Here is a 25,105-nt window from a genome sequence, read left to right as displayed (position 1 = left end):
GAGACTGCCAGGAAAGTACACCAAACTGAAAACCATAAACTGTGGTCTGATTCCTGATGCAATTTATTTTTTGACCATAGAGTAAAATTAACATTTTGGACAATTAGAAACAAAACCTTAAATTTTTGCATCGCATCCAGTCCAAAGGACAAAAAATATACTTTTCACTCATGTAATGAGATAAGAAGATGAATATCAGCTGCTGATTATGATATATTTCTGACATGTGGTTTACAATACAAAGAGATTGTCCACACATTGTGTTAATTAATTCAGTAGTTTTCCAGGGAGTGTACAATATTCTAACCCTTTGTAAAGTGCAGTTTTACAGATACATTACACTGATGAAATCTTAACACAATATTAAAAATAAAACAATGTAAATGACACCAGAAACTATTCATGTTATAAATAATGGGGTTTAACAATACAATGTTAAAAGCATTTCTTAACAATATTTCAAGTAGATATATCACATTTAACAAATCCTAGAAGGAAGGTCCTGTTTTCTGTGTTTGACTATCGAACCAAACAAGGATCCTACCAGACAAGGAACTTAGATTTGAATTTTTCTTAGACAAACATAATTTCCATCCATCAACATCTACTTTATGATTAAAAATTATTTCAATACAGGCAGGTAATCAGGGACAATCACCAAATAACACTGATTTTTCTGCATTACTTTTGATAATTATGGGAAGTGTATGTTCAAGGATTTTAAAAAACTTGTTTCCGATGGGATGTGCAGTGTGTACAACATAACACTTTTTACGTTACATGTCATTTAGCTGTTGCTTTTATCCAAAGCAACTTCCAGTAAAGTGAGAAGGAGGAGAGCATGTTTTTACTGATGGGGGAAACCGGAGCAACTGGCAAAAACCCCATGCAGACATGGGGAGAACATGCAAACCGCAACGTTATAATATTTCCTCATTATTAGTTGTCAAAGACTGATGTGTTATACATATTTTTCTGTGTGCTACTTCAATCTCACTAGTTTGAAAGTAATACACCTGCTGCAGAATAGCTAAAAAAGGAGATGATTTCCCGTGACATCAAAATAAGTGTAGCCTGTCTACAAAGACTGTGATAGGCGTCACACTACACTAGTCAATCATTAAATTGACTGGATTTTGTGCATTTTGAAAGTTGGAAAAAGAAGTAATCGACTGGCAGCCCTTGGATGATGAGAAACCTGCTGGTGATCCAAATAGGTGCTGGGGGCTTGGTTTTTTGCCGGTCACAGTTGGTTGTAAGGGATTACAGATCATCACTGGTAATGACAAGTCCACTGGCAGAGTGGTTTTCCAGAGTCAACTCATAATCATCATCCTCCACCTAGGTGACAGGAAAGCACACACACATAAGATCTCATGGGCACCATTGGTGAGACTCATTCTAACTGAGTTTCTGAATGATGATGTCTCTGACTTTAAATGTTCCTTATTCTTTGGCCATGTTTGTTGCACCCTGCTTTTGTTCTGATCAACACAACATTTGATAATCATTAAAATAAATATTATAGATACAATACTGAGTCAAAACCTTTAGAAAAGCTGCTTTGTTGTCAAAAGATTTGAGCTTTTGTCAAACATAATTACCACAGCCTGTGAATTTATGCTCTTTAAAATGTTGGATTGTCACAATTATACTCACAAGGTTACACACAAAAAGATGTTTAGATGTAGATTATTGAAGTTGAAGCTATTCAAACAAGGACAGTTGTGTGTTCATTAATTTCACCTAGATGGCATTGCTAGTGTGTATCTCAAAAAGATTGGAGGTTGTCTGTATGTTTGTCATTGTCAATAGTTGCTATACCGGAATTTTGTTTTTAGTATCTAATTTTATCTTATTTTTTTTAATCTTATTTATTATTTCTAGTATATTTCTTGGATTTTCTGTATATATGTGTGTGTGTGTCTGTGTGTCTGTGTGTGTGTGTGTGTGTGTGTGTGTGTGTGTGAGAGAGAGGTACTGTGTCCTTGGTTATTTTTAACTTGCTGCTCTATCTATCTATCTATCTATCTATCTATCTATCTATCTATCTATCTATCTATCTATCTATCTATCTATCACTGGACTAAATTACAGAAATGTAAAGTAGGTAAAACTCATTGGGATTAATTAAGTAATGTATCAATCTTCAATATTTTTGAGATCTCATGTGTTCAGTAGCATTCTAACAAAGAGGATTGGGGCTGCATGTGAACTACATGTATTGAATTCTGAGCTAAAAGTTAGAATTCTGACTTTTTCTCAGAATACAGTTTAATCTCAGAACTCTAAATTTTTCACATGTGGCCATAATCCTCTTCCATTACATTCTCAATTGTCAGACCATTGAACATTTTCAGTCGTCCATTAAACCGAAACCTACCCAATTTCCCTCCCATTCAGTCCTAAAATAAGTACAATAGCGCCATCTGGTGGCAATATTTGGTAACTTAATGAGCTTGCATGGTGGTGGTGACCGTAGACTGGTGGTGATAGACGGTATTGCACATATTTGGTCAAGATACGCAGGTGTGAAGACGTCCCTTGATTAGTAACTTTATGCCACTGGGAAACAACTAAGAGAGCGTCGGGGACTCGGCTAAGCATTGTGAAAGTGAACCAACGTTGCCTATTTGACCGTTACTCCAATTAAAGTAAAACGTTTGAAAGATCGTTCTCATTAAACAATTTGGGTAACGTTAGTTAGCAAGTTTTCCAGCTGTGTTTTTGCTAGACTAGAAAACGTCCATGTGCTAACGTTGCTTAAGTTAGCTAAGTTAGCTAACGCTAGCTAACTTAAAACAGAGACGTTTTAGAACCAGTCGACCTGAAAAAATAAATAAATAAAATAGGTCTGGCAATGCGAGACTAGCTAACCTGAAAATGACTTTGAAACTGGGCCTACACTATGATAAACAAGGAGGACGATGTCGGAGTGCATGGCGGTCCAAAGAATGATCAAAATATTTCAGACAGGAGACGTTACAGTGGGGAAGTATCTGGACACGTTGCTTCCATGACAGCGGTCTTCTTCAAACACCGGTACGTGAGTTACACACGTCTCCCCCCCCCCCCTTTCCCTGCTCGCTCTGTGGCTTTCCTGATGACAAATGACCTGCTTTGACTGTCCTTAATGAACATATTACTGTTGTATACAATTGTTGATGTTAGCATATTGCTTGTAATGTGTTTGCCTGGTTTTAGCTGTTTGTGGAACACCATCGTCAGGGGTACTGCAGTTTGACATTTTAGTTCACCTATTTGGCTGTTTTCAGTTCATGCAGAAGTTGCGTAGCTTAGCTGCTTATTGGATTGTTATCATCCTTCCTTTTCTTTTTAAGTTGTGCTGTATATTGAGTAATTCGTTTTTAACAACTACCCTGCTAAGGAATAGGCAACTGCATTAATGTGGAGCCAGCTGTAGTTGTTGTTGGACCTGTGTGGGGCACCCTGCTGTATATTTCATTTGTTTTATGAAACTCAATGTGAAAGTCTTTCATTATAACACCCTAGCCAAGGCTGATCTGTACTTTGTTTGCAACTACGTTGCATTTCAGATAATGTGGTTTAGTATGGAGTGTCATTAGCTGTTAAGTGTTTGGATGTCTGAACTAGCTGGCATTATGTTTGAATTGATAGTTTATATGTGTTTATATTTAAGCGTTACCCTACTCTTTCTGTTTTTATAACAAGTCCTTTGGCACTCTTGTTCTCTTTCTTTAACATGTTTATGTTGAGAGGTCTAAGTGGTATATGCCTTAATATAATCAAGCAACTGCCAGTCTTTTACCTGCCAAGACAAATTCAAAAATGTAGCTGCAAGCGGCGATTCCCGGGTTCGAACCATAGACAGTTAAAGAAATGGACCATGGATGGTGTGTAATGTAATGTAATGTAATGTGTAATAGCAGACAACAAATAATAACAAAGACTAAAACAGACAAACATAGAAGGGTTCTACCGTCTCGCGGTTTGAACCCTAACAATCCCTGTAGTTTTATGTGTGTGTGTGTGTGTGTTTGAGCGTTGTTGCTTACATCGTCTCTCTGTTTGTAGTCTTTCTCTGAGCTGCGATAGGACACCACGTGGATCAGAGTGTAGACTCTGTGAACAGAGAGGCACCAAGATGAGACACAAAATTCAGGACTTTATTAATCAGAATATTCCTGCTCATGGTGGTGGGAAATATTCAGAAGTAGTAAAAAAATATTTGGTATTTCTTTTCTACATAATCAGAGCTCCAAAATCTGAAAGTTAGGACATTTTCCAATTCCTGCTTAGTTTTCAGCATCAGCCTAAAACATATCAAGTCTAATATTACAGCTATAAACACTGAAGGTGAAGTTGGTGTGGGAAAAAAAAATCAATTCTTAGATGCATTGGGATTCTCTCTCGAGCGATTCAATGCTTAATTCTGATAAGTTAATAATCAATTATTAAAAACAAAAAAAAACGCTAAAAGAGGATGGGATAATGGACAACAACTTAGAGTTTAGGCAAGAGTGCAGAAAAAATATATACAAATGATCTATTAAGACATACATAAAACAATTAGGCAAAACACATATGCTGTTCATCACTTTACAAATGACCACCTCATGTCTCATGTTCTAAGAAGCCAGTTCTCCACCTTTTAAACATGACAGAGCCTCTGACTTGGAAGGTTACTGTGAGAGAAGGTGGCTTTCACAAGCATGTTTACGGCTTGGAATGACTACAAAATAAAAACCTCAGTAGACAAAAAATGTCATTAAAACTTGTCAAAATCTAACAAACTCAGATTTATATGCATATATTTCTTAAATCACGCATTGGAAATGTACATTAAAAAATTGTTGCATTGAGATTAATCAATTTATAATCGTGTCGTTGGCGTCTGAATCAGAATCAAATCGTGAGGTGCCAAGAGATTCCCCCCCCCTCCCCCCCCCAATGTAAAGTGATCAGAAGTTATGAGAATTGTGTGTGTGTGTGTGTGTCTGTGTGTACCTGTGATATAACATGGCCAGAAACTGGATTAAAAGAAGAATAGCAAAAGACAACAGGAACATCAAACTGAGAGGCTCCACCTGTCAACACAAAATTACAGTTATGGTGATTACTCTTAGCAGGACTTATAGCAGCATTGACACACATTGAAAAATATGCCACCGTCCTCCATTTAACCATCTCAATCCCTGCAGCACATGCATTCAGGACGGACTGGCTGTCTGTTTGTATGTCCAAACCTTGAGGATGTCAGGAGATTCAGTTCCATTTGGAAAGTATTTTGGGATCTTGATGCTGATGACATCATTTCCAATGGCCTGCAGGAAGAAGGTAGCTACCACCCACAACACGTTAATGATGAAATACAGGAAGACGGCCTGTGGAGAGGAAGGAGAATTTAAAACAGCCTGCTACTCTTAGCCTAAGTCTTCCCGCTACCTACTAAGAACATGTCAATCTTAGTGCCTGCAATGTCAAAATGCATCCAAAAGGGATTCAAATTTCACTGGGATTGATGTCCCACAAAGACCTAATGTAAAAAGAATAATTACAGTTTGTGAGACAAAATGTCAGACCACAAACACAAAAAAGAGAAACATTTGCAAAAACAGTAAATGCAGTTAGCTGACCTTGTTGCGCAGTGACTTTAGTTCTCTGGTAACTTCCTCCAGATGAGCTTTAGTGTCTTTAATAGGCGTCAGGTATCGCTCAAGTAACTTGTTCCAGAAATCTTGCTCACCCTAAACACACACACACACACAAAGGCATGCGCACAAATATTTCTTAGGATTTATTTGAATGAAGGCAAAAGTGTAACTGAATGGTTCCATATGCAATGCTGGTTTATCTGACTGAGGCCACCACAGAGATGATCAGGAAATAATATTTCAGTATGGTTAACTTTTTGTTGTTGTTGATGTATCTTTTTATTAACTTAATTTAAAGTAAAGCTGCCAAATATTTGTCCCCTTACCCTCTCAGACCTGTCCGTTATAAACTATTATTGTAACAATACATTTTTTTGATTATCCATTTAAGTTATCTGTAAAAACATGTTTACAGCTCTCTTCAGCCAACAATGTCACTTGCTAGCTGTTGTACAGTATTACTTCTCACGGAGTCAGGGGTCCTACCTCATCAAGCTTTTCCACTTGCGGGGCAGTGAGTGTTTTCTTGATGGCGCTGGTTACTCTCTTATGTAATTTCTCCACATGACTGGTTTTAAGGATACGCCGAGCCTGGAAGATGAAGAAAATTAATCATTCAGGGATTCAATAATTCCTCTTGTCCTTCCTTCGTTTCCTCTGAAATAGCAGTATTTAAGTGTAATAATTACAATTACATATCTTATTTATAATGGTAATGTTATAATGGAAATACCTAAAAATAGAGAACGGAAAATATTTTACTTAAGACATCAGTAATTTTTCTTTTAAAACCAAATCAGTTGCTTATTATTATTATTATTATTATTATTATTGTTATTATTATTACATGCTCTTCCAGGGTATATTCTAACTCCTCGAGCTGGCTTTCTGACAGAACATCTTCAGGCCCCACTCCACTTAGCTCTTGATTAAGAGTGTCTGTTAACATTAAGACCAACTCCTCACACACATCATCTTCATTTTTGTTACGAAGTGTGTATCTGAGGACAAAAAAAGCACATAAACAAGTAATTAGACGGATGCAATCAATTTTAGCTGACACAACAGTGTGACTGTGTTTTGAAACTGCCTGAGGTCACAACAAATACACACTTAATGAACAGAAACATATAAAGTTTGTTACAACTTATGCTTGTACACAATCATTACCAGCAAGTAAACAACACACACATGAGCGGGGGATATTATACAATGTTTCACTAACAATTATAACATTTGATACAAATGTTAGATTTGTCGATAAGTGTGTCTAAAGCCCTTGTGATAACATCAGTAACAACACGTACAAACACATGTATAGAAATCAGAGCTGCAACGATTAATCAAGTAGATGTAAACTTTTAAATTAATTGCCAACTATTTTTATAATTGATTAGACAAAAGTAAAAAATCTTTGATTTCAGCTTGTTAACGTTATTGTTAGTTTCAATTTTTCCTGTTAGTGTTTGATTTGTACAAACATTGCCATAGTTTTTGTGGATGTTGTGGCAAAAGCCTGAAGACATTTCTTATTTATTTACCGTATTTGTTCCTGAAGATTTCTCTTCATGTTGGCGTAAGTCAGTTTCTTCAAAAACTCTTCTTTTACCGGCTGTACCCAGTCTACACACACACAGACACACACACACACACACACATTTTTGTACACTAAACTGTGTTCTACATAATAAATTGCATGAATTACAGTGCTTAATATTCAGGACAAATACAAACAAAGTTAAGGTACTTCTCACCTTTGACAGGAAGCTCCTCCAGGTCTGCATCCATTGAGTCATCATCTTCATCGGATAAACTCTGTGATATGCTCCTTTTTTTGACACTGTTCTCGCTGCACACAAACACACATTTTACTGGGTAGTATGGATATCACAATTCAAGTGTTCATGTGCGTTTGTTCTTCTACGTGGACAGAGTACAATCTAAGTCAGCGGAATGTAGGTGAGTTTGTGTGCGTGGGTGTGTTAATAATCTCATGAGTGTCAGTCCGGCCAAATGACTAAGCAGCTGATTAACTTAATGAAAGAACAGGTTTCTGATGGATTGACTGAAATATCTAGTGTCCGAATAGATTATTGATAAACAGAAGATGAAAAAGAAAAGACAAATCACTACCTGCTACTGGAAGCAGCGTCATTGCCTTTTTCTGCCTTCTCACTGAGTTTGTAAGTCGGAGGTTCTTCAGCTTTAACAGCTTTGGTTAAATCAACTTTGGCTTGAGGCTCCATCCCTGCAGCTGCCTTGTTAGTGATTGGAAGGAGAGGGGCTGGCTCTGCAGTCTGGCCTGTGATCTGACGAAGCATCAGGTGCTCTGTTTCTTGTGTTACCTGTAAAGCAACGGGATAAAATGAATGAATCCGTCAATCTATTCATCCACTGGAATGCTTCTCAGTGGCTGTTTGGTAACAGTACCTACCTGTATCTTCATGTCCCAGCAGCATAGTCTACAGTTCTTGTCACACAGTAAATTCTGGTTCTTCTTCACTTCTCCTTCTCCCCTGACACACGGACAGAACGATGGACAGTGAGGAAAAAAACATACTGTCAATATAATATAGACAGATTATCGTAATTGTGACAGTGAGGGGTTATCGGGAAGGCAGATATGGATTCATTAAAACAAATTCTTCCTTGCTGCCTTCACATATCCGTTGGATAAGCGAATCATTGTTCAACAGTAGCCTGATCCCACTGTGACCCGACCCAGTTAAGCAGGGGGAAAAGGACGGATAACTGGACGGATTTTGTCATCTTAAATTCGACGTAACTGTACTGTATCACATATCATTAAATACCCTCAAGTCAGCCCACACCATTAAATGAAATCAGAAGTCAGTTAATCAATTAATAGATTGGCTTCAAATTATGTAAAGTAATAAATAGAATATTCAATAATTAAAAAGATTGTTTGCAGGTGGTATCAATGCATTACTTGTTGGATTCCCTTGTGCCCCAGGACACAATGTGCATGTTAACCAGTGAGTAGATGGTGAGTAAGAGGTATCCACTGGGGATACAGATGAAATACATGAGACCATAGATAATCATCCCTGGAGAAAAAAAACAAAAAACATTAATCCGTTAACGTTGCATAACATAAAAAAATAATTTAACAGAACATAAAGCTGGTAACATAATACTGTATAAAACTAACTCTTTCCATATTATAACATGACCATAATATTTATAGTAATATAATGTAACCATACCCCACTCCTCTGGGTGTAGTATAGCTGTGACTGCATACATGATTGCCATAGAAACCAAAAACAAACCCGTCGGGGTCAGGAAGGTGCCCTGAATCACCATGTCACCTAAAAGGGGAACATGGTGTATGCATGTGCATTTAGGGGTTTAAAATTAATTTACTAAACAATAATATTGCCGAAAGAAAAAAGTCACACAGTAATATAAAGCTTCAAAGACTTGTTACCCACCGATGATAGAAAAAAGGGATGCAGTCATGAGGAACGCATATAAAACACTCATAATGGCAGCAATGGTTATTTGGGCATTGGGCTTGGCCAAAAAACAGATGAGGATGTAGAACACAGGAGGAATGCTTGCAATGACGATGGAAAGTGTTCCAGAGAGTTTGAAGACAAACTGGAAAGCACCTGAGAGAGAGAGAGAGAGAGAGAGAGAGAGAGAGAGAGAGAGAGAGAGAGAGAGAGAGAGAGAGAGAGAGAGAGAGAGAGAGAGAGAGAGAGAGAGAGAGAGAGAGAGAGAGAGAGAGAGAGAGAGAGAGAGAGAGAGAGAGAGAGAGAGAGAGAGAGAGAGAGAGAGAGAGAGAGGTCACCATTACATTTCATTTTAAAGTCTGTTGTGATTTAGGCCAAGTCTATAGATGTTTTTGAAAAAAATACAGTTATCCAAGATGGCAACACATTTATTCCAATTGATAGGACAGACAATCTTGCCAAAAATTGCAGTCTGTGTGAAAATCTTACTAGGTGAAATTTTCCAAAATCCATATTTACAAACCAACCAATCATAATATGACATGGAATGATGCAGAATACACAAGTAAGCTAGCATAACTCGTAAATGCATTGTCTATGAACAGATACACTTCCCCACAACAACAACAATTTTAGTGTCTAAGTTCATCTAAATGCAGGTAGAGTCTGACCTGATTGATGCAGTCAAACCTTCCTGACTCGTAAAACAGTATGATAAGGGGAAACTGACGGAGGTGATAGAGAAGAAGAATATGTTTGTCCAACTGCGGTCATAGTCAATGGTCAACAGACAACCCCCAAGAAAAAAGGGCTTGTAGAGTAATGAACTAGACTTGAACCTACCTGCTATCATGAGAGTCACAGAGGCCGGACCAAGGATCGAGGAACCGACCGTGAACATCTGGTAGAAGATGTAAAGCCGTGAGATGGACGAGTTTCTTTTCACAGTCTCTGCACCACTGTCATGTAAATCACAACCACAGAAAGGTTCATATTAATGTAATGTACATGTCAAAGTGTCTGATTGAAGATGTAGATATCACTCTGAAATACCTGGAAGAAATAGAAACAAATGAGAACTTTAATTGACTTTCTTTTAAATCAGTTAAGTGAGAATGTACCCGGCTAAATCAGACAGAGCGCTTTGCAAGGCGCTCTGCCTTTCTTGTTGAAGACTCCCCAATCAGACCAGTTGCGTCTTTGTCATTCTTGCTAGGCAACTATGAAATCACCTGTCTCAGCCAACCTTTATTTAGCTGTTTAAGTTAAATGTCAATGGGCATATTTTCCACTCGTAGTTGAAGTTTTTTAGATGTAACGCGTTCAGGCCGCTCTGGCAAAATAACGCAAGGCGCTCAGCAATGCGAAAGAAGGAAGCAACGTGCCTCTCTCTCAAATGCTTGACTCTCTCAGTGTTAATAATAATTAAAAAAGCTGGCCCAGGCTGCTAAAATGTGCTCTGTCTGATTGTGGCCTAAGCGTAAACTCCACTATTATTAATAATAAATAAAATTAACCTGTGTAGAAGATCCAGTGTATTAGCCAGTGTAGATGGTCCCCATCGTCTCCTCTGGTTATAAAACTCTTTGAACTCTTCTGGGGAGTTGGTGTATGCATCTGATGCAGCATTGTACTCGACACGCCACCCTTGTTGCAGTAACAAAGTACAAAGCCAACGATCTTCCCCTACAAATATATACATGCGCGAACAAGAAGCAAATATGAGACAAGACTTAAAAAGGCAGTCAAAAAAAGAGAGAGATAAATAAAGAGAGATAAAACTAGGCTAGGTAAAAATGGCCGGTGCACTTTCCAACCAACCTTGGTCATATTGCACATACTCCGAAGCTCTGGTTGCAGTTGTTGTGTATCTCTTCAATACATTGTCATCCATTAAGGCCGATCCTCTAAACAGACTGAAACATCCTGGACTGCACAGCACGGAGCCGAAGACATGCTCTGCTGTCTTCTGTAGCCAGTGGCCTACAGCATACTCAAACTTCTGGTACCACACCATGGGACCTGATATACAGAACATACAAACATACAAATTTCCAATTAATAACTACAGGATACTATGTAATGAAGTTCTCACCTAAGCAACCGATAAACAGTTATTAAAGCGTACTCAGTTCTACCTTTCTTCCAGTTTTCTACTGATATTTTCCTTCAAATCATGCAAAGAGTCTGTCTTTCACGATGTATCGCAGCCAATGTGGATATTGGGCCAGTGGATATTGCGATGTTGATTAGGAAAAAACAAACATATTGTGCAGCCCTAAAATATATTTAAGGCATTAATTTGGGTGGCTTTTCCATTGCAACTGGGTCTACAAATTCCAGCTAGTGGATACTTTGCTATGTCCTACTGTGTTAAATGAGTCCAGTGGTAGCTCTTACATAATCCTCGCTGCCATTATGGTTACTCTATACTGGCTCTACATGCCAGCTGCACAGGGCAACAACTTAAAGTAAAATTAAGGCCAAAACAATGTCTACTTACCCATACCAGTAGGATGGATTCTACCACACGCTGCACCTACGTTTTGATACATCCTCAACCTGTCAATATAAATGTTTTTTTATTACTATGTTGTTTAAACATGTTTTATATGTAATAATAACTGAAAGACAATTGTAGATTTGTCCGCCACTGACCTATCTACAAGCAGAATCACAGCTTTAGGTTGGAAGTCTGTGTCTCCGTCCAGAGCCAAGATGTATGTATTGTCATCTGAGATGAATCTTCTCTTGTAGTCATTGTCATACTGAGGCAACCTATAAATCTCTCCATACATAGAGATCATACTGTCTCTGCCCGGGTTATTCTGGCGCTGGACATAACAGGATAGATATTTTAAAAATTAAAATATTTAGTACACAGACTGTCAACCTACTATTATGTACACTTTTGACACAAAAAGTAGAACAGTCTTACTGTGATCTTCTGAGGGTTCTTGACGATGTAGCCCTTCCAGCCAAGTAGATAGTACATATACATAATCTGAAAAAGTCATATACAGTAAAGTATAGTTTAAATATCCAACTCCGGCTGTTAAGGACATGGGTGCAATTTAAATAGTGTGTTTTTACCATAAATACTTTAACAAGGTGACTTATCTATTATTAATTTCATTATTCGAGATACATTATAAAATTGTGTGTAAAGGGACCATAATTCAAATAAAAAACAGTATAAATATACCCGCAATATTAAGCATATCTCATTTCTAAACCTTACTTATTAGAACAGAATGCCTTTATTGTGAAACACGTGCAATACCTGTGCAACGAGATTGAAGCAACACATTTCCAGTGTCAACAAGAAGGAATATAACATGGGATAAAAAAAAGTGCAAAAGAAAAAAGGGGGGGGGGGGCGCACAGTTCCAGCCTGTAAGCCTGTACATTTCATTAGAGAACTCAGGCATTGCTTTTAGCAATGCCCTGCATCATGGTGCAAATCTTTTACTGTTTGCCACTGAACAGCATCTTGTACTGTAATAGCTTTGGGAAAAACACACCCCTACTTCACCATAACCATACCTGGGACCATCTTTTCTTGTTCCTGATGCATTCTTTGTCTTTGAGGTGAACATAGAGCATGTTGCCTTCTGGCATAATAAACATTAGCCTGCCACCGTAGGGAGTTTCACTGATCGACACTTCATCTGGTTCTTTGTTGGTAAACACTCTGAATGGATAGATGATTGGTTAGAAAGATGGATAGATAGATACATGTAAAGCTACATAGTTGACTGATGAATAATCTCACCTATAAACCTCTATGACAACATGGATCAAGTCGGTAACGTAAGAGTTAACCAGCCTCTTTTCTGTGTCCTTTTCAGTCATGAAGGCATCGTCGACGTAAATGTGACACTCAAAGTTAAAACAGTCCTTATGTTCTTCCTTTGGATCACCTCGATAGCGGTCCAACCTGAAACAACAACAACAAACAACTTGACCAATACTGCAAACACTATTCACTCATTCATTTTCTTTTTTTTGTACAAACTGTCAAAGCATGAAAGAAAAGAAATGAATGGGAAAATACAATTTCTTTTAAAATTTATTTTTTGGGCCTTTTCCACCTTTTATTAGATAGTACAGCTAGGTGAGAAAGGAGAGAGAGAGGGAGGACATGCAGGAAACCGTCACAGGTTGGATTCAAACCCTGGACTTCTGCGTTGAGGCATAAACTCCAAGTATATGTGTGCCTGCTCTACCCACTGAACCAACCCGGCCACGGAAAATACTATTTCAAATGTTTAACTACACATCTGTTTTTCAAGCCCTTGAATATTTTAAGTCGTACTTAAATGAAGTGAATCCATTTCATTCATAATTAATATCTTATAAAAGCAACATAACACCAGGCTGAATAGATGTTTTACTGCCTCTCTGGTTGAAAATGTCACGTCTTTTGCACCTCTGATCAGAAGTGAGCTTCACACACACATTGATGTCACAGTGTACTGACACACCCTGGAGTACACTTCTGCTTCACTGCGGCAAGGTGAGAAGTTTAACCAAGGGAGGTGAGCCAAAACAAGATTCTCAGTTGCTATTCAATTGCTCTTGAAAAGCATGGGAGAAAGGAACGTCACCCATGTTGTACATCACAACAACTGGTTCCCCCATAGGCCTGCAGTGACATTGTCTTTTACCTGAACATGGAGGTGAGGATTTTCAGCATTTCATCATAGGTCTCATGCCACATGGTGGCACAAAGATAGATCACACAGTTCTGTATGTCATCTTGGCTGTTGAGGAGAGGGAAGATGTTTTCAGCGGAAGCTTTAAACCTTTCATGTTTTGACCATGCAATAGTGTTGGAAACAAGCTACATTGTTATGGCTGTTACAGACCCACCCCAAATAACCACATGTGCAACTAGCTTGAATCTTGTTGAATCATCACATTTTTTTATCACAACAATGTCTGAATGCATTATCACACAGAAGTATTAAAATATGCTAATGCCACTTAAAAGCATGTCTTTTACTCATAACATATTTTAAAATGTTTATACCTTGCCTCTGCATTTTTATGCAAGAAATGTACTCTGTTTCTCCTGCATCTGTACACAATAACCCTAGTGTTATTGTTCCATATACCTGCTTACAGTATGACCAAAATAAGGAAACTTCTCTTACCTGTCTTGGTTTTTGGCTCGTGGCACCTTCATCTTGGTGTTGAGTAGTAGAGACAGGTCAATGAAAGCGGATTCATAGAGTCGACGAACAAAGAGCTGAGAGGTTCTCTCTATACGCTGGACCTAAAGCATGGTAAACCATACAGGTATTTAGGTGTGTGTGTGTGTGTGTCTTTTTAGCTGATGCTAACATAAGAGGTGATTGGGTTGATGAAATTACTAGTAAAATGTGCCATATAATATGATTTCAAGTTGGACTCTGTCAGTAAGCTGCAGTTTTAGAGTAAATGGATGCTTGGAATTCAGACTTTTTTAAAGTAATTCAAAATTACAAAGAAAACAAATTCTACCTGATTTACTGTTATCCAGCCATGCAAATAGTTTTGGTTTTATTTTGCCTGGTTTTGAGATGTCTATATTTTCTGCTGCCACCCTAATACAATGGTGTGATTGGGGTTTTATTTCTGGTGCTCACAGACTTGGAAAATGACTTTGAAATGATACACAGAAAGGAACAGCAACATCGTTCCCGACACAGCATTCCCCCCAACCTCACTGTCATGTGACATGTTTGATTGAGACTTTCTTTTTTAAAATAGAAGTTCCAACAAAAAAACAGTTTTTAGGCTCATCGACACTAACATAGACATTGTTTCTGGGGAGAAATGTTGCTGCTGTATGGGGTTGGCAGACAAAATCTCAGAGAGGGGGATATTTATTTTCATAATTTGGATGAACTGACCCTTTTAAAGAGCTTTAGATAAATGAAGGCGTGTGTGTGCATGCGTGCGTGCGTGCGTGCGTGCGTGCGTGCGTGCGTGCGTGCGTGCGTGTGTGTGTGTACCTTTATTTTCCAAACATAGTAGGTACACGTGACGAAGCCTGACCACATACACACTCCCTCCAGTGCCAGCATTGAAAAAGGCCACTGCATGTAGTAGCTGTCAATCAAATAGTTCATAAACATTTTTGGCAAAATATACATAGATTGGATATGTATATAGATGCCTGTACGCAGCTTACTATACAGGATGTGTTCTGTAATTCTAGGACAGTTTACTCATATTAAGCACATTTATATAAACCACAGAGACTGCATGAATTGTAGGGAGCAACTGCTAACATACATACGAGCCTACACAGTTTAAACCTGATGCAAACACGCAAACATGTACCTGTTTAGTGAAGTCCGACAAATGCTCCTTGTGATTTCCAGTAAAACAACAGGAGTTGTGTTCTTAGTGCTCAAGTAGGCCAAGCTTTCACAAAACTCTGCAATAAGAACATAGCTAAATGTTTTAGTACATCGGTAATAGCTGAAATTATGTCTTACTCTTATCACACAGAGCATCCCATTACATAATTGTCTTCCAAAGTATAGAGATGTTATTAACTTGTAGCCAAATATTGCTCACCATTTACCACATGAATAATGAGGTACACACATGTTTTAGCTTTTTGATTTATCGCTAACGTAATTAAATTAAACTAACCTGCTCAAACAAAAGTACATTTAAGCAGAGCACTAACAATTCTCAATATGTCAAAAGAATAAACTCACCTGTGATGTTCCCGTGCTGTGCTCCGTTTAATTCTTGTGCTTGGGTTAGGAAAAGTATCAGCCCTAACAGCAGAACTGCCGGGCCCGTGCAGCATACCGGCAGCGCAAAACCCATCCTGACTGCATGAATCTTACAGGCCACCACACCAAACCAGTGGCAGGCTGCTGAGCAGAATGCCTGAGGTGGGAGGCCAGAGATTATTTATTAAGCCAATTATAATTACTGTTAGAGCGCAAAATTAAATTTTTCAATTTAGCTAACTACTTGAGACTACTCTGAAATATAGTTTTTGTCAACTTCTAAAACTGTGACTATATTCAGACAGACCGATCCCAAAAAATTGAAAATTACAGTAAATATAAGATAATCTGTGTTTGTTGGTTTTTCTATCTTCTTTCAACCTACCTGTAAGAAAAAAAGCACCAGTCCTATTTGTAGGAGTTCCCAGTCATCGTTATGAAGGTTAAAGTCCGACCAGGTGATGGATTTCTCAATAAGCACATGGTAGAACAGGTATACCGCTCCTGCAACAGAACACACAGTATCTCTGATGTAAAAGAGACAATCTTATAGTAAAGTTAAATGTAAAGAAGTACAACAAAATATCAAAATGATTTATAGGCTAATATACAATAAATACAATCTAGAGAAGAGCACATGCATGAATGGGTTAACAAATCAGCTAAACTGATTTAAAATACTACAAGATTCAAGTGAGATGCAAATAAATACAAGAAAATTAGACTGTTGTATGGAGAGGACTGAAAGTGTTGTGCAGAATTGAAAGCATAGCCTTACAAGATTGAAAACACTAATTATAGACAGCTGGAGAAAACCTCCGCAATCTATCTGCACCTCTAACATCCCAGAAATCTGTTTGTTCTCCAGTGTGAATGTTGGAAGTGAGATGATGTTGGTGTTGACAATACATTTCAAGTGTTATTTTGTGAGCATGTTTCTTTGAGTGTTGTATGTTGATACAGACGTTGATGGCAGATAATTTACCTATCACTATAATCCTCAGAATACTGCTGATGACGAACACAAAGTCCCTGAAACCCTCCAATTCGGACAACTTTCCCTGCAGAGAGAAAGATCGATTGGGAGGGTCTCATTGATCATATCAAGTCAATATATTTATACACTACAAATAGCCCAAAACAGTTTGACATCCTGCTGTAGCTTTATCTGAACACATGGAAAAACACTGGCTCAACTGGCCAAAAATGGGAAGTTGTAACAATTACATTTATATTTTTTATTACTTATCTGGAAGATTTAAATTTAAATATGTATCAAGTCACTATTGCCGAATGAGGTAACACAACGATGATTGGGCCTGTGGCCCACTGATGAGCCCATGTGTTGGATATACTACAAACTGGCTGTCTGTGGCTGCATTCCTGGGAAAAATCTCAAGTTTTCCATCACCCTGCAGGGGTTAGTCCCCTGGAGAGTGTAGGTGGCGCTAACACAACACTTGTGCGTGAAGAGGCGTAATGTTGAAATGGCGATTAAAAAACGCCAAAAAAAAGTAAAAGTGAGGGGAAAAACACAAATCTGTACGCTTATCACCATAGAAAGAGAGCGAAACAGAGATCGCTGAGGCTGTGACTTTAAGACAAGGGTCAGCTTTTTAAATCATTAACTTGTAGCCTACAGTGGGATAAATGGATGGGGCAAATTCCAGTTTGGTGGCTGATAAGGAAGTAGTTCTTCAGTTTGGAGGTTGGTGCGGTGAAGACAGAACAGAATAACCACATTATAGAAAGACATGATACCTGCATGCGATTAGTAGCTTGCAGTGGATTTTCCCACCAGCAGAGGGAGATGAGGAGTGAAGAAAATATCCCAATTCCAATGTAGATGTAGCAGTCGGGACTTTGTCGATCCACATACGATGACACGCGGACATAGTAGTCAACTGCCAAGAGGCAGTAACCTGTTAGTTAGTTGAGTAAAGCAGTTAGATAACAATGTTTATGATGTCAGTGAGTTCAAATGCAAGCTATCACACATTATTTTAACTTGTTACTGAGTCACTGGCACTCTGTTCACTTTGCAGCTAAAAGTATCAGTATTCAAACACGTTTTCTAAACAATTTGAACTGCTATGTTTTTTTTTTCCTTGATCTTGTAACCTACACGCAACTTGTATGTAAATGCTCAAATCAGAACTTGTTAGTCAGAACTTGTGTCATGCCAGTCGATAAATCTTACATTATTCATCAGACTGTTGTCATAGTGAGGGTGGCGGGTTTACTGAACCAGGCATTGGATGATAAAACGTAACAGTGGGGAAAAATGTGAAAGAGCCGACTTGACAAATAATTAGACACCTAAGCTCAGTCAAAATCTGAAGACACACACTATAACTGAAATGTCTTCAAAACAAGTGGAGAAACAGAGCAAAACAATCAGTATGACATCTATCGCACATGTTCTGTAGGAGGAGGATAACAAATTGCTATTTCACTTCAATCCACTGCCTACTAGTGATACTAGTACCATGTTGAAAAAAGAGAGACAGACAGGATTGCAGATAAATATAAATGGAGTTACCAGCAACTGTGAGAATGAGGGAGCAGATTGGGAACAGGATTTTCCATGTGTCTCTCTGTAGTTTGTATACTATCTGCAGAATGGCAGTCACAATACAGACTCCTCCACTGATGAAGAGATTAGTCAACACATCAAACTGAGGCATAACGACCAGCACCAGGACTGAAGTACCAAGAGACACCAGACACTCAATGGCACAGATCTGGAAAAGATGCAAAGACACACATTATGTTTGCGTACTTACACTATTTCTATTGTAGGTGAAAGCATTACATTAAGCATCACAGTCTCCTGACATTCGTCCTTTTTTAACATTTATTTATAGATACACCTCTGTCTAAAATTTGAGGGCGATCACAAAAAGTCTCTTATGGTAGAGGAACACCCATTGTCATACTATGGTCATGGTCAAAAATTAAAACAAATATTGCTGTAATATCCTTGTAGTATAGTTCCACCTTGTAAGGTTGTAAATACGGATTCATGATATACATTTTCCCTTTCTGTTGTAATCCCATGTAAAGCAGATTACTTAATAAATGAGTATGCTTTAGAAAAACGTACAAATGACATGGTCTTCATGTTGGGATGTACAAAGCTCTTGAAGGCACACCTCCACAGCGATTTCAAAAACACCAGGAAGTTGGGGCAGACCAGGCAGAAAACCAACATCAGCATGTAGAACTGTTTTTCCTTTGGGCTGCGCATGGAGGTGGGACTGGACATGGTGGACAACACCAAGAGAGAGCCCTGATTGAACAGAGACCATGAGTATGTTAAAGAAAACCAGAGAGTTTGGACAGAGGAGACAGAAGACCAAAAGAAAAGATTTGCTGTCATATACTTGTTATACAATTAATACATTTTTCTGTCACTGGATTGAGATTTTAGTGAGTGAATTTCATTTATTTTGATTGCAGTTACAGCAGAGTCCTGTGTGTAGTAGTACTTCCATACCCTGTAAATGTAAAAATGATTTACTGGCAACCCCTTCCTGATTACGTTGAAGGACTCCTCCACCTGCTTTATTGTCGTCATTTACCCTAACGCCAATAACAAAGTTCATCAGGTTGAACACAATTCTTTGATTAGATCGGAAAACAGACTGTGATATTTAGGAAAAGCATTGTTTTATGGCTGAGCATAGTCCTGTGTTTCATCATCAAGAAAGAGAGAAAGACAAGACCAAAGGAGTAAGATGGGAAATTGAAACGGAATTGAAGCAGCGGGGTAGACGATGCAAACGCATGCACATACTGCAGGGTTAAAGATTGATAGTAAGAAAATGAAGATGACATCTGCAAAGAGGGAGACGGATATACACAAAGAGAAAAAGATAATACTACAAAAAGACAAAGTAGGGTAACAAAGACTAAGTACTCTAAGTTCTGCTCTACCATACATGGCACTGTTGTCCCTTTTACTTTGTGGACAGGCAGGCACAGACAGACACAAGTTTTTCTAAACTATTTAAGTTGTGATGAAAAGATTTTCTACAATCACTGTACCAATATACAAAATTTGAATTGAAATCCTTAATAAATGACGGACACAGATAGTCCTACCTTAGCGACAACGGCACTGGTCAAGACAGCTAATCCCACAATAACAGCCACCAGGTACTGGCAAAGTTGGAAACATCTTCTCTTAGTTTCCTTCTCAGCTCCAATTGGATTCAGCTGGAATGGGTCCCATGTGTCCCTGAGACAAACATCAACACACATACATTGATGGATTTTGGTCTCATTGCAGTTATCCATGTTTTAAGGCCAGAATTCATCCCAACTCACTTGACCAAGATGGCAGAACGCTTGTGAGAAGCATTCAATAATAGACTGATGCTGGACTGTGAAACATGTTTTTAATTACAGGTTATAGTTTGTATGTACAGTATGTGAAACTTAGAGAAAACGTTATGCCGTATAGTTTAGTGAATATGCTAGTGTTACGTACAGGTCAGAGTGTCAGAAGGAAAGTGACTGTAAATATGTGGGGGTGAAGAAGGGTTTGACATACAGGAAAATTCATTAACAAGAGGGTGCATAAGTCAGTCACAAGGAAGCCATTGAGACCATATAAAGATGTTTTTTATGGTATAATGATAATTGAAAAGGATTGGCTGATGCAGGTTGTGATCAGGGTGTGGAATTGGATTATCTCTTCAGAAATAGATAATTAGGATTCATTTTATTAGTCCATCATTAAAACATGACACAGTCAGTGCATTTCCTTAAAGAGGTCAGGGTACAGAAAAATGTGGAAGGTTGACACTTGAGGTTTTATCATTCCCTGTGTCAACCACGCTGGGGGATTGTCAAGTACAGAATGATTATCAGGGTGTGGTTTGTCTTCCCTACATTGATAATACTTAGTGGTCTTTGACATTGCCATAGCAACTATCAATAACACCAGCTGTCCAGGTGAACCTGCTTTATATTGTCACGCTGACAAGAAGGTTTGTTTGTTTGGAAGATGAGAGTACATGTCCGTGCGCCCAGTGACACCTTTTTTTATAAAAGAAGCATATAAATAACTAGTCATTACATAGTAGCCTGGAAAAGCCGCTGATTTCAGAAGAGCAAAGGGGCTTTTTCAAAGATATTTCAGCTCTCTGAAAATCACAATTAAGTGTGTGTGTGTAATGCTGGTTGAAAGAAGTTTTTCTAGTTATTGACAGTTCTAAAATCACATATCACATAAGTACAAAGATGGTGTGTTGTCAGAGAGAATCACTGAGAACTTTAACCCAGAATTCAAGCATATTCTGAATCCATTTAATGGGCAGAAATGTCAGTAAGGAAAGGAAGGATGCCATAATCATCAGTTTGGTTTTTATTGCGTAGTTCCTCTGGACAGCCCGAGAGAGAGCGAGAGAGCGAGAGCGAGCTAGCGCTAACTAGTTATTGGTACTAGCGATGTAACAGTATGAAAATATAACATCATGTTATAGTGACCAAAATGATCACGGTTTTCGGTATTATTGCGGTATTTTTAAAAGTGTGTTTAATGCCTTTAGCAGCAACTTTTTTTTTGCACGTGTTGCAGACACGATAACTGTCTTCAATCAACTGTCCTTCAGCCTTCCTATAATAACCTAAATATTCCCATACTTCAGACCTAGTCTTCTTAGAGGGCTGATAAATATCCTGAGCAGTGTCATCGCCTCCTTCTCACCTGATTCCAACTTGAAGAAACGCATGGTGTAGGCTACGCAGTTTGCCAATTTCAGGAGACTGGGAGGAAGCTGGGAAGGATTACTACGTGGTAGTATAAATAAAAAGATTTGTGCTGTAATGTGAAATGTGAAATTTCTTTTTGTTTCATACAATCTGTATCGAAAAAGTATCGTTTAGGAACCAGTATCCAGGTCACGGTGTTTGGTTTCGATACCGGTATCTGATATTTTGAAATGATGCCCAGCCCTACTGATAACAATGTCATCAGAGTTGGGCCAACTCGGTAGACATGGCCCAATCTTAACTGGTCACTTCTATTAATTAAAGCTTGGGACAATCCTTTAGACTAGCTGAAACCTACAAAGGCTGGACAAAACACACACACAGATTATATCCACGAGAATGACGATTGTTGCTTGTACTTGTGCCTAAACGAACATGCAGTGACATTAGCACTGAAAAGGCCAAAAAGGTTGAAAATCACAGTTTGAGTGAGATTCTCTATTTCAGTTGTCCAGTGCACTCATGCACAAACTTCTTATTTTTAAGTTTATTTATTAGTATGTCTTCTTCGGGCAACACAAAATTTATGTCACGTCTGCTGAAAAACACTAAGCATTTAAAAAAAAAATCTGTAGTATAATGAGTGACAGGGATTGGACCTGAAGACTTTTACAAATCACACATTGTAGGACCTTATCTGCCAACTGTGAACACCATGTCACGCCCAAAACAAGACATGTCCTAATGTTTGTCCACACCTTAAATATGTGTTGCGATACATGGCACATTCCCATTCTGGGAAACTGTATAAAGATTATTTTATGCCAGTTATGCTTTTTTAGTATTTCTTCCATACTGTATGTTTATAATGATACACTATTATTTTCTACTTGCCTAGATTTAGTTTGTTGACCTCTGGTAAACTTACAACACACTTATATGCCCATCACTCATAAGAGTAGCATAACACTTCATGTAGTAATTTGCTTGTGTTGTCAGACTTTGCAGATACAATTTGACACACAACATTTTTTTTGTTGAAGTTTTTAAATTCATGATCAGTTATTGAAAATGTAAGTTGTTTTCCTATAAACCATTCTCCTAATCATATAGAGAATAGCAGCACATCAATTAAGTGTATTTAAAAAATTAAAACGCAATTGTTGTGATCTCAGAGATACCAACATGCAGAATGTGTTTAAAACTGTAGTACTTATTTAACATTGTAAATGGAGCAGCACTCCCCCAACAGCAGTCAGTATCAGCAGGGAAGATATCAGCCACAGCAATAAAGAGAGGCACAGAGGTGCACTTGGGAAATTAACTATTTCCTAAAACTGTAAAGTATACCAAATAGAAAACCTGGTAATACAATACTTAATGATATACTGTGTCACTGGGCTCAAAATTTAACGTGAACATCCATTACCAATATTTAATTAACCCAACAATGATAATGAGGTTAATAGATTTTGATTGTGTGACAACCGATAGGAAGTGAAATAGCTGACTAGTTCAAAGATGAATGGTGTGTTGAATGTATTTCTGTTGAAATCGGTCTAATACAGCCAATCGCACAACTTTAGCAACTTGAAGGCATGATACATTTTTCTTCTATAGCTTTGTTAGTTGAATGATAACATGCACTGTGCTTAAAAGGAAATACATTCACTGTGAAAGGCTCTTTTACTTCCACTAAGGTGCTGGGGTTAAGCACGTATTGAAGCCAAACTGGAACCCTTAACCTTTACCTCTCCTTTACAACTATTGGACACAAATGATGGCAGTACAACAAAAGCTGTTTCCTTCTGGACAGACCACTGGTCATTTTAGACTTAAACCTAGATATGTAAACCCATTTGAATACATTATTGTTATAAATTCAGAATGGTTAATGTGTTCTGAACAGATGACAGCATCTGTAATAGTATGAATTTATGCAGTAACATTTGTGATAGAATAGTGTTCACATAGATAATCATTTAAGCAAGGTTAATTATCAACAGCTTTTGATCAGTTTTCGTTTGTAGGGCAGTATAGGATACAGCTTTTATGATATGGTATTCTAACTTTGTCATGTAATAACTTGGGCTGCAACCATTAACCCATTAGTTGTTCAAAAGAAAATGAAATGGCTTCTGCTATTTTGATAATTGATAATTGACTTGATTAACTGTTTAAGAAGTCCCTATTAGTAGTGTTACACTTCACATCACAGAACCAATTTAAGTCTACCAACAAGTCTCACAAAGACAACAGAATAAATCATGAATTGTATGTATGTGATCGGAGAGGCTAATTAGGATTAAACTGTAGTAGCGGGGCTCAGTGGGACATTTATTTCACGTCAATTATGACCCTTTTGTCTCTCAACTGTAACACCAGTCACCACCTTTAAAGCAAAAATGAAATGTGATAACCAAGAGCAGCACATACTGTAGGTTAGTTTTTACCTGTGTCTTCCCTCTCTTTTTTTCCCTCTGTATGTCAGTTCCTCCATCTTGCTTGTCCAGTGTACTCCGTATGGCGGCCAATGTCAAGTCTGTGTCTACGAGGAAAATTATTCAGTTTAGAATTCTTTTGAGACGGATGCAGTATGTGTTTTAAAGTAAAACATACAAGTTGTGTTATGTATGTTATGCTCAGCATTGATCTCATAAAATCTTGTTTAAATATAAGAAAATGTATTAGTATATGAATCTTACCTTGTTATAGTGAATTCTTCTGTTGATTAGATCTTTCTCCTCAAGTCTTCCCCGCAATCCCCACAGAAGCTCTACTTTCAGTTCACCTCCAAGACACTATATTCCTCCAAACTCAAATATCAGCCACCTTTTATCTGCAGCAAAGAAGTTTCAGTCATTCAATTTATATCGACATTATGTGAAATCCCACATATGTATTTTTAATTTGCTGTCATTTTCTCAAGTTTGTAATTTTTGAGTCAGCTGAAACCAACTGTGTCAGAGTCTCTGTCAGTCAGTTTGTCCTTTGTTCGTCCTCATCTGGTTGTCTGCGTTATCATTAGTCATGAAAGGGACACCCATTTACAGTCAGGTCCAACCCCCTCAGAAATTTCAAGTTTTATATATCCAGTTTTTATGAGTTGCAATAAAAACGTACAAGGATCATTTACACTGAAACATGGACTCCAGACTATTTCCTGTACACAACTGCATACACCACACTGTACATCAGTTATATACAAAAACTAATCCCTATGATATAATGCCATGCATATATATGACTCCAAGATACTGTTTTAGATTGATCTTTGTGTACTGGTGTTGAGGGGCCTTTTTCAACTTTATTTGATAGCGCAGCTTGAGATTTGGCAGGACAGCGAGAGAGAGAGAGCATGGACAACATACAGCAAGGTGTCACAGGTCAGCGGTCCACTGCGTTAAGGACTCAGTCTTAGTGCGCGCTACTGAGGTGCCCCATATTAATTTTTATTTTAAGCGTTGATGAGCAATGACCCCATGGAAGCATGAGCTGGCAAGTGTTATCTTTTCTTTAGCTCATTCTG

The 25,105-nt window shown here is 38.1% G+C and overlaps 1 protein-coding gene across 1 annotated transcript; it reads right to left on the bottom strand.

Annotated features, from left to right (window-relative positions):
* Window positions 1-1,246: 1,246 nt before the first annotated feature.
* chs1 (chitin synthase 1) lies at window positions 1,247-24,541 on the bottom strand. Its single transcript, XM_034877497.1, has 35 exons — window positions 24,282-24,541; window positions 24,030-24,124; window positions 19,963-20,098; window positions 18,962-19,147; window positions 18,398-18,599; window positions 17,617-17,777; window positions 16,841-16,916; window positions 16,241-16,359; window positions 15,835-16,012; window positions 15,449-15,545; window positions 15,118-15,214; window positions 14,275-14,396; window positions 13,786-13,881; window positions 12,891-13,055; window positions 12,662-12,809; window positions 12,054-12,119; window positions 11,774-11,949; window positions 11,619-11,677; window positions 10,937-11,137; window positions 10,633-10,801; window positions 9,959-10,074; window positions 9,092-9,271; window positions 8,864-8,968; window positions 8,587-8,704; window positions 8,071-8,152; window positions 7,770-7,981; window positions 7,391-7,485; window positions 7,178-7,259; window positions 6,484-6,637; window positions 6,123-6,227; window positions 5,619-5,729; window positions 5,229-5,366; window positions 4,990-5,069; window positions 4,038-4,104; window positions 1,247-1,341 (listed from the first exon to the last, which is right to left on the bottom strand). The coding sequence occupies exons 2-35, from the start codon at window positions 24,074-24,076 to the stop codon at window positions 1,264-1,266; spliced, it is 4,224 nt and encodes a 1,407-aa protein (XP_034733388.1). The 5' UTR covers window positions 24,077-24,124; window positions 24,282-24,541; the 3' UTR covers window positions 1,247-1,263.
* Window positions 24,542-25,105: the final 564 nt, after the last annotated feature.

This window comes from Etheostoma cragini, chromosome 1 (genome assembly GCF_013103735.1).
Source record: "Etheostoma cragini isolate CJK2018 chromosome 1, CSU_Ecrag_1.0, whole genome shotgun sequence".
NCBI classification, from domain to species: domain Eukaryota; kingdom Metazoa; phylum Chordata; class Actinopteri; order Perciformes; family Percidae; genus Etheostoma; species Etheostoma cragini.
Note: the sequence above shows the minus strand (reverse complement) of the source record. Positions and strands in the feature narration are given on the sequence as shown.